The sequence below is a fragment of the Notechis scutatus genome, chromosome 3 (assembly GCF_049901735.1).
Source record: "Notechis scutatus isolate UNSWTSFEM ecotype Mainland chromosome 3, rNotScu1.2, whole genome shotgun sequence".
NCBI lineage: Eukaryota > Metazoa > Chordata > Lepidosauria > Squamata > Elapidae > Notechis > Notechis scutatus.
This window is the reverse complement of record NC_142011.1, coordinates 195,794,369-195,805,094: the sequence shown is the minus strand read 5'-3', so window position 1 is coordinate 195,805,094 and position 10,726 is coordinate 195,794,369. Positions and strand designations below refer to the sequence as shown.

The following is a 10,726-nucleotide window of genomic DNA, read 5'->3' as shown; positions in this document are numbered from 1 at the left end:
CTCAACCCATATGGACATTTCTTCCAACACACTTACACAAATGGAGTTTTGTGTGCTTGCCCGCTGCTTGCGCAGCCTGGTCCCAGCCAGCCCCAGCCCCAGAACCAGGTTATGGCCTGGTGGTTGAGAACCTCTGCTCTACTCCAATTAAGAGGGCCAGGGATAATAGCAACATGGATTTTCCCGCTTCTAGAGTAGCATATCCAGGAGTTTTGATCTCATAGTGATGTCCACCTTTTTGACTTTCTTTATTCCCTCCTGCAACCACCCTGAGCACATCTCTGAAAAGGCAGTGCTAGGAGCAATGGTCCTACTTTAACACACACCAAGGGTGGATTTCCCAGTTGTGTAGGAGGAAGAATAACTAAGCTAAACCGGAACAAGGGAGGTAGATAATTTCCCTGATGGTGAAGTTATCAGTGGCTTTTCCATACGTTGTACAAAGCAGTGGTGGGATTCAGTTTTTTTTTACTACCGGTTCTGTGGGCGTGGCTTGGTGGGCATGGCAGGGGAAGGATATTGTAAAATCTCCGTTCCCACCCCACTCCACTCCACTCCATGGGAAGGATACTGCAAAATCTCTATTCCCTCCCCACCCTACTAACCTGCTTTTCAGCTCCGTTCTCCTGTTCAGGGCAACAAAAGAAGACCCAGCCAATCAGCTGGGGCTCAGGAGGCAGAGAATAGATGGGGGCAGGGCCAGTCAGAGGTGGTATTCTGTACTCCTCAAAATTTCCGCTACCAATTCTCTGAACTACTCAAAATTTCTGCTACTGGTTTTCCAGAACTGGTCAGAACCTGCTGAATACCAACCAGCTCTGGTACAAAGGAAAGGTGGCCTGGAGAGATATGTATCCAGATGTGCTTCCTTCCCACCAACGGTGGGCTTCAGCCTTATTTTCTTCTCCATTATTGATACAAAGATGATTAGGGATGATTAGGGGACTATGAAGAATGGTTGCAGGAACTGAGTATGTCTAGTTTAGTGAGAAGAAAGACCAGGCTGACATGATAGCAGTGTTCCAATATTTGAGGGGTTGCCACAATGAAGAGGGAGTCAAGCTATTCTCCAAAGCACCTGAAGGCAGGACAAGAAGCAATAGATGGAAACTAATCAAGGAGAGAAGCAACTTACAACAAAGGAGAAATTTCCTGACAGTGAGAACAATTGACCAGTGGAACAGCTTGCCTACAGAAGTTGTGGGTGCTCCATCGCTGGAGGTTTTAAAGAAGAGATTGGACAGCCATTTGTCCAGAATGGAATAGGGTCTCCTGTTTGAGCAGGGGATTGGACTAGAAGACCTCCAAGATCCCTTCCAACTCTGTTATTCTGTATTTTATTCTGAATGGTGACTGTTAGCAATTGTTTTTCCAAGGGCCTCTGCAGGTTGGGTCAAAATCAAGATGGCAGATGCAACTGAACAATTGAATCCACACTTCTCCATTTTGATTTTTTGAAGCTTTTTGCAGCTATCCCGCCATCTTCTCCAGGCTCCAAATTCGCACATAAAAGCCACATATATTTATGTTCATATAAAGCTGTATTAATTTTACATTGGAGACATTCACATTTTTAAAAATCCATACATAAAAAAAAATGACATGAAGGAAATTTGCATTAACATTTGCAGTAAACATTTATGCTAACAACTAGTTGTGACAGAGTCATTGTATATAAAAGCTTTATAAGTTAGGGAAATTTTTGAACCAAAACAATTGCACAATTTGAATGGATTGTTTTTTAAAATATAGAAACCCACCAATCCAAAGAATTATAATATTTAATATTATGATCTTTAAAAATCTAGTTTGTTAATCTGAGACAGAAATTTTTAGTATGCAAAGCTGACATGCCCTCTTAGCTGTTGACATTTTTTTCTACACAACTGGAATGTACTTCAATTTAAACATACGATTCTGTTGTTTACCTTAACTCTAACATCTTACATCCTGAGATATGTATCTGAAATATCTTGAAATAAAGAATTAGAGCACAGGTGTTCAACCTTGCCGGCTTGGAAATTCTCGGAGTTGAAGTCCACAAGTCTTAAAAGTTGCTAAAGTTGGACATCACTGATTTAGAGTTTGTTCTGAGTATGAATAAAAGCCAAGTTTTCATTTACTTTGATTTTAATAAATTGCATGGCTGAGGAATTCTTTCTAAGTGCTTCCTACAACGATCCTACGACTGATGGCTCCAGGCAGTGTATAGATGAAGAGTACTAAGAAGATAACTAAGATAATTAGGATTAGGCCAATAATGATGTATTTCTTGTAATTTCTCCAGATCAGATAATACAAACACTTGAAAGGATTCACAAACCAGGAGAAGGATGTGTCCGGCCGGCTAGAAAGGGAAAGAAATGAAAAGAAAACTTAGTAATATTGCTAGAAACATGAATATGTATAAAAGTGAGTCATCATCTTACTCTTTAGCTGAAAGTTGTTCGCTTGTGTGTATGTGTGTGTGATGATGATGATGATGACAACAACAACAACAACAACAACAACAATAATAATAATAATAATAATAATAATAATAATAATAATAATAATAATAATAAACCAGTGCAGGTGGTTCCAGTGGTACTCAGCACACTGGGTGCTGTGCCTAAAGACCTAGACAAGCACTTAAAAAAATTTGGCGCTGACAAAATCACCATTGGTCAGCTGCAGAAGGCCACCTTACTGGGATTTGCTCGCATAATCCGCCGATACATCATGCAGTCCTAAACGCATGGGAAGTGTTAGACTAGTGCAGGGGTAAGGAAACTTGGCTCTTTTATCACTTATGGACTTCAACTCCCAGAATTCCTGAGTGAGCCATAAAAGGTTCCCCATCCCTGGCCTACTGGTTTTTCAGTTGTGGGGGAAATCAATTTTTGACTTGAATGGGACTGTTTAATATACAAATGTAGGACATATGTTTAATATACAGATGTAGGACTTGAATAGGACTCTTTAATATACAAATGTAGGACATATGCCCTATATTTGTATATTAAACAATCCCATTCAAGTCAAAAATTGATTTCCCCCACAACTGAAAAACCAGTAGGCCAGGGATGGGGAATCTTTTATGGCTCACTCAGGAATTCTGGGAGTTGAAGTCCATAAGTGATAGAAGAGACAAGTTTCCCTACCCCTGGACTAGTGATTTGTGATACGAAACCCAGCATAGTTATCTTGTTTGCTGTGTACACTGTCATTTTTTGTGTCAAATAATAATAATAACACTTTATTGTCATTGTACGTATACACACAGTAGACACATACAATGAAATTCATATGACACCCAGAGACCAGACCCAACACAGACACACACATGACAATCCCCAAACAACCCCCACCCGCCAAAATTCCCCACCCCCTAAAAACACACAAGCATCCACACAACAGACTAAGTAATACTGTATACTGTATACTTTATACTATACCCCTACACACAGCGTATGCCAAAAGCCAGGTCCCATATACAATTTATTATGAAAATCATCTTAAATGATTGAAAGTTTCCTCTAAACACTACCTTGCTGTTTTGATGAGTGCTTTTTATTAAGTACGCTATATTTTCTCTGAAATATTAACTTAAAAAATTGTGATTGGTATAGGGGCCTGAGTCTGTGTGTGTGTGTGTATGTGTATGTATATATACATACTTACATACATATACATATACATGTGTGTATGTGTATGTGCGTGTGTGTGAGTGTTTTACAATATTATGGTAAAATGTTGCATGAATTAAATCTTCTAGTAACAAAATTATACCTAGAGGTTAGTTGAGGATGAGAATTACACAATGAAATAATTATTCTGAACAATGGAAGTTAAGTTAATTACCAATTCACTGATTATTTTTATGGTAGTAAAACTCTTAGTATACAGGTAGTCCTTGACTTACAACAGTTTATTTAGTGATTGTTCAAAGTTACAACGGCATTGAAAAAAAGTGACTTAAAAGTGACTGCTTTTCACACTTATGACCATTGCAGCATCTCCATAATCATGTGATCAAAATTCAGATGCCTGGCAACCGGTTCATATTTATGACGGTTGCCCTATCCCAAGGTCATGTGATCATCTTTTGTAACCTTCTGACAAGCAAAGCCAATGGAGAAACCAGATTCACTTAACAACCGGGTTACTAACTTATCAACTGCAGTGATTGACAGTGTGACAAGAAAGGTGGTAAAATGGGGCAAAACTCACTTAACAAATGTCTCACTTAACAACAGAAATTTTGATTCCACTGTGGTCATAAGTCAAGGACTACCTGTAGTAATTTCTCACACTGCCCCATGACAGGGAGGCACAGATGATGGTTGCTGGTGTCCAAGTTGATTACAGGTGCAGATTACAGTACCAAACCAGGTAGCAATACTATAAAAACCTATGCCTATACCTAGAACTACACCGCCTTCGGTCCGATCTAAGTATAGTATATAAAATCATACATTGCAATGTCCTACCTGTCAATGAATACTTCAGCTTCAACCATAACAACACAAGAGCACACAATAGATACAAACTCAAGGTTAACCGCACCAAACTTGATTGCAGGAAATACAACTTCAGCACCAGAGTGGTCAATGTCTACTCTACCTGACTTTGTGATTTCTTCCCCAAACCCCAAAAACTTTAACCTTAGACTGTCTTCTGTTGACCTCACCCCTTTCCTAAGAGGTCTGTAGGGGGCGTGCATAAGCGCACCAACGTGCCTACCGTCCCCGTCCTATTGTTTCTTTTTATTTTTCTTATATGTATCCATGTATTCATAACTGTGTTTTTACTTATACCTATTATCTTGTAAGAAATTGACAAACCAAATAAATAAATAAAACGAATAGATTAAAAACACTTCCTGTATTAATAGAAGTAAATTCTACAAGTCCTATAGGCAGAAGTGGGCTGTTGGGGGGTTCACAGGGGTTCGGGAGAGCCCCTAGCTAAGATTCTGCAGGGTTCGGAGAACCCCCCCCCCCAAATCCCACTCCTGGCTGGCCCCGCCCTGCCCACCCCGCCCCGCCTCTCTCAGGAGTCCCCATGCGGCCCGTTTTGGATGCAGGTAAAGGCAGGGCGTGTGCAGAGGCTCATGGAGGGTGAAAAACGGGCTCCCTGGAGTTCAGGAAGGCCGGAAATGGGGCCGTTTCCAGCTTCCAGAGAGACTCCGGAGCTCTGGGGAGGCCATTTTCGCCCTCTCAGAGGCTCAAAAAAAGCCTCCGGAGCCCAGGGAGGGCAACACCCCCCCCAGTACAGGAGGCCAACTAGGTCATGGCCACCATGGCCACGCCCACCAAGCAACCAGGCGGAGAACCCGTTGCTAAAAATTTTGAAGCCCAACCCGCCTACAGCGTATGATACCTTTTGCATGTAATTCACAAGTGGATAAATTCCATCTGACAATATAGATTCTTTCCAGGAAACTCGTTGCCAGGCACACCTAATACATCTCTACTGGTTCAGCTTATTTTGGGACTCCTACAGCCAGGCTGGGAAGAAAGAGCTTCAGCATATCTGAACAGGGGTATTTATATTGGAAATGAATAATTGTGGGTAATTGCGTGTTCTCTCTCTCTCTCTCTTGCTTGCCCAGCTGTTCCCACAAACCTGCCCACTTCCTAGGGCCTTTCCAAGCCATAGTCGCACAACTGAATCTAAATATAAGGCAGATGGTCGGCAATCTTGGAAAACAGCCATCTTTCTAATGCCCTGATGTGGAGATTAAATAATAAATCACAGTAATGGCTTTGCTTCTCGTTTATGCTGATTCAGCATTTTGTGTCTGATAAACATATTATAAAAGGTGGCACTCGATCAAGGAGAAACCTGGAGGATGGGAGGCTTCAGGAGGGACCTAAAGCTAAAAGTTCATCTTATCTACCTGTCCAGGTATAATAAACCTGGGATAAATTGTGCCACTTACTTGGGTTTTTCCAAAGGCTCTGGTTCCTTCCGAGCTTTGCCGACTGGATTTTTTTCAGCCTCCTCGGCCGTCACTAAATGAAACTCAGCTTCCACTTTGCCCTGGATTGAAAAGGAGACGTACTTTTGGTTCAAAATATTTAAAGATCTCATAATGAACACTTGAATCACTACAGGTAGTCCTTGATTTCAGTGTGGCGTTCATTTTTTTTAACTACTGGTTCTGTGGGCATGGCTTGGAGGGTGTGGCTTCGTGGGCGTGGCAGGGGAAGGTTACTGCAAATTTCCCATTCCCTCCCCACCCCACTAACCTGCTTTCCAGCTTCCTTCTCCTGTGCAGGGCAACCAAAGAAGATCCAGCCGATCAGCTGGGACTTGGGAGGCAGAGAATAGATGGGGGCGGGGCAAGTCAAAGGTGGTATTTGTCGGTTCTGCGAACTACTCAAAATGGCTGCTACTGGTTCTCCAGAACTGGTCAGAACCTGCTGAATACCACCTCTGTTTGAGTTACAATTTGTTTAGTGACCGAAGTTAAAACGGCATGGATAAAAATGATTTATGGCCATTTTCACTGCAGCAACCCCATGATCACATGATCAAAATTTGGAGCCTTGGCAAACTGGCATGTATTTTTGATAGTTGCAGTGTCCCAGGGTCATATGATCACCTTTTATGACTCACAATTACAATGCAGCCCCAAAATTCTGTTGTTAAGCTTAACAGTAATTAAGCGAGTATTGCCCCATTTTACAACTTTCCTTGTCCCGGTTGTTAAGTGAATCACTGCAGTTATTAAGTTAGCAACACAGCTGTGAAGCGAGTCCTGCTTCCCCATTGACTTTGAGGTCAGGAGGTCACAAAAGGGGATCGCATGACCCTGTGATAATACATGCCAGTTGCCAACTGTGATAATACACGCCAGTTGCCGAGCATCCGAATTGTGATCACGTGACAATGGGGATGCTGCAATGGTTGTGTGGAAACAAAGGTCATAAGTCACTTTTTTTCAGTACTGTAGTAACTTTGAACCAGAGGTGGCATTCAGCAGATTCTGACCAGTTCTGGAGAACCGGTAGCAGCCATTTTAAGCAGTTCAGAGAACCGGCAAATCCCACCTCTGACTGGCCCGCCCCCATCTATTCTCTGCCTCCCGAGTCTCAGCTGATCGGCATGATCTTCTTTTGTTGCCCTGCACAGGAAAACGGAGCTGGAAAGCAGGTTAGTGGGGTGGGGAGGGAATGGGGATTTTGCAGCATCCTTCCTCTGCCACACCCACCAAGCCATGCCCACAGAACCGGTAGTAACATTTTTCAATCCCACCACTGCTTTGAACGGCCACTAAATGACAGGTTGTAAGTCAAGCACATCTGTACCAACCTCCTATGCCCAACCTCTGGGTGTTGCCAGAAAGTCCGAAGGAAAGCTGATGTTCTGGTGACCATTAGGGCTCTTCTTTGGGGCTGCCCCAAAGAAGAGGGAGTCAAGCTATTCTCCAAAGCCCCCGAGGGCAGGACAAGAAGCAATGGATGGAAACTAATCCAGGAGAGAAGCAATCTAGAACTAAGGAAGAATTTCTTGACAATGACAACAATTCATCAGTGGAACAACTTGCCTCCAGAAGTTGTAAATGCTCCAACACTGGAAGTTTTTAAAAAGATCTTGGATAACCATTTGTCTGAAGTGGTATTGGGTTTCCGGCCTAGGCAAGGGGTTGGACTAGAAGACCTCCAAGGTCCCTTCCAACTCTGTTATTCTATTCTGTTCTGCTCTGCTCTGCTCTGCTCTGCTCTGCTCTGCTCTACTCTATTCTATTCTATTCCCTATCCTATCCTATTCTTTCCTATCCTATAGGCTCCCTCATCCTACAGAGAGATTTTTAATGTTCATCAGAACATCCGCATGATTCTGCTTCAGTTCTGCCAGCAACATGCTGAGGCCAAGAGGAGATGGAATGTATTTTGACCCCTCTTTCCTAGCCAGTTTGAGCCCTCCATAAATGATATAGGGTCTCCTGCTTGAGCAGGGGGTTGGATAGAAGACCCCCCAGGCTCCCTTCCAACCAGGGGTGGGTTTCTACCGGTTCGGACCGGTTTTGGGCGAAGCGCGCGCGCTCACCAAACCGATTGTTACACCGATTGAATTGCACCACTGCTTCCAACTCTGTTACTCTGTTCTGTTCTGATTTAGTGCATACTTGGAGATAGGTTCCAAGCCCCCCCCCCCCCCCACCCCCCGCAGTTCTTATACAGGTAATCCTCAACCTACGACCACAATTGAGACGAACATTTGTGTTGCCAAGTGAGACTTTGTGAAGCGAGTGTTGCTCCATTTTACGACCTTTCTTGTCCCAGTTTTTAAGCTAGTAACACGGTTGTTAAGTGAATCTGGCTTCCCCATTTACTTTGCTTGTCGGGAGGTCGCAAAAGGGGATCATGTGACTCTGGGACACTGCGACCGTCATCAATACACACCACTTGCCAAGCGTCAGAATTTTGATCATGTGACCACTGGGATGTTGCAAGGGTCGTAGGTGTGAAAAACGGTCATAAGTCACTTTTTTCAGTGCCATTGTAACTTCAAATGGCTGTAAGTCAGGGACTACTTGTATTTGTTGCCCCATGCAAATTTCAAATTGATCTTCTCTGCAGGGCACTGAGCACTCAAAACTCCTCGAAATGCATTATCTGCTTAGTGTGGTATTAAAAGGATGTGGTTAATAGCTTATCTGGTTTCAGTGGTATTAAAAGGAAGCGACTGTGGCTTTTGGTTTATGTCTCCGATGATCAGATTTCAGAAGCTAAAAGGGAGATTAAATAGGATTATCAATTCTTGGAAAATGGTGCTGATCTACTATTTGGAATTTTATCTTTTTATGTAACATGTTGGAATTTCCACTTTCTAGCAATCTGAGGATTCGTCACCTGACTAATTCCTGGTTCTTCTGATATTTCTGATATCTTCTGATATTTCATCTTCTGATATTTCATCAGCCCAATTTAGCAACTTTAAGAGGTGTGGGCTTCAAATTCCAGAATTCTGGGAGTTGAAGTCCACACTTCTTAAAGTTGTCCAGGTTGGGAAACACCGACATAAAAGGATAATGTTCTATTTTTAGTACCCAGCAGTTCAAACTCTTCCAGTCTGGTGATGCACAGAACTGCAGATTCTTGACCATAATATCCTATTATATCTGAATGTCTATGGCAAGGGTCTTCAAACTTGGCAAGTTTAAGACTTGTGGACTTCAACTCCCAGAATTTCTGAGCTAACATGACTGGAAGAGGAATTCTAGGAGTTGAAGTCCACAAGTCTTAAAGCTGTCAAGTTTGAAGACCCCTGGTCTATGGAGATTCATTCCATATGTTGCAGGAATATCTGAAACACTCAGGAGGATTTTCAAGCAACACGATATCCATACACATTTTAAACCTCAAAATACACTAAGGCAGAAGCATGTCCAAGGACAAAACACCCAGACACAAATTGAGTAATGTGATATATGCAGGACAATGCAGCGAGCCATGTGTAGGTCTGTACATTGGGGAAACAAAACAACCACTTCACAAACACGTGGCGCAACATAGGAGAACAAACCCATTAGGACAAGATTCAGCAGTCCATCTGGATTTGAAAGACAAAGTCCACTCTTTTGAAGATAGCAAAATCCATATTCTGGACAGAGAGGACCACTGGTTTGAAAATGGGGTCAAGGAGGCCATCTACGTTAAAATTGAACAGCCCTTTCTCAACAGAGGGGGAGGGATACACCACCACCAATCTCTTCTTTGAAACACAGTCAGCAGTTCCAAGAAGGTTCCACACCCATTTGCATTATTCAGGTGACCCTGAGGACACAAATAAACCTCCAAGCGACTCCCAGAGAGAGTGCTAACGACCAGATGACTGCAAGGAATATAAACTCTCCCATTCTCCACCATTCAGTCAGAATGGAAGAAGCTTCTTGGATGAGAAGCGAAACATCTTCAAGGACAAACAAAACTAAGTTGCCTTTTGAAAAAGCATCTATGGCAGGGGTGGGATACAAATACTTTTACTACCGGTTCTGTGGGCATGGCTAGGTGGATGTGGCCAGGTGAGCATGGCCATGTGACTGGGTGGGCATGGTTTTTTTTGCAGCACCCCATCCCCCAGTCCATTTTTTTGCCTCCTGGGCCTCAGGGAAGCCGCCTGGACAAAGCAGTAAGATAGCGAGGGGGATCCTGGCACAGCTGATCATTGGAACAGCTGATCATCGGGAAGAAAAAAAAGAAATACCAATTCAGTCGAACCGGTAGCTGTTTTTTTACTACCAGTTCCCTTGAACTGGGCCAAACCGGTAGAATACCACCACTGATCTATGGGACATATTAGATCTGCTTATTATATTCAGGTAGAAAAGATGTCTTAGACAGTGACATTTCTTTCAGATTCTCACCATGCCTCAGAGACACAATGTGCCTGGATTAATTATGGCTGTGTCATCTGCTATAAATCTTTTCTTCTAATTGAAATTTAGTCAGTGCTGAGTAGAGGAGGAACAATCTCAATCAAAACACTGAAACCAGCATTAACATAAAATGTCAGTGGCTGAATTAATACAGGTTAACCCCATTAACCTCTTTTCTGAATTAACTCTTTTTTTCAAAGGTTGCATAAGACAAGTGAATTGTTACCCAATAAGTTGGCTTCACCACAAAGTAACTCAAAACTGTGCCAGGATGTTGTGAGAATATAGTCAGTGAGTTTTTAAAACAGAGTGAATTCTAATCTAAATCCAGCCTTTGGGATTTATACATGCTGT

At 42.6% G+C, this 10,726-nt stretch overlaps 1 protein-coding gene across 2 annotated transcripts in view; it reads right to left on the bottom strand.

Moving 5' to 3' along the window:
* Positions 1-1,530: 1,530 nt before the first annotated feature.
* FER1L6 (fer-1 like family member 6) overlaps positions 1,531-10,726 on the bottom strand; it is a 105,581-nt gene continuing 96,385 nt past the window's right edge. For both annotated transcript variants that reach the window (XM_087962165.1, XM_087962166.1), the window contains exons 40-41: positions 5,927-6,027; positions 1,531-2,347 (exon numbers count right to left, since the gene is read on the bottom strand). In XM_087962165.1, coding sequence (XP_087818291.1) covers positions 2,161-2,347; positions 5,927-6,027 — 288 coding nt within the window. In that variant the 3' untranslated portion in view covers positions 1,531-2,160. The remainder of the gene's footprint in view (positions 2,348-5,926; positions 6,028-10,726) is intronic.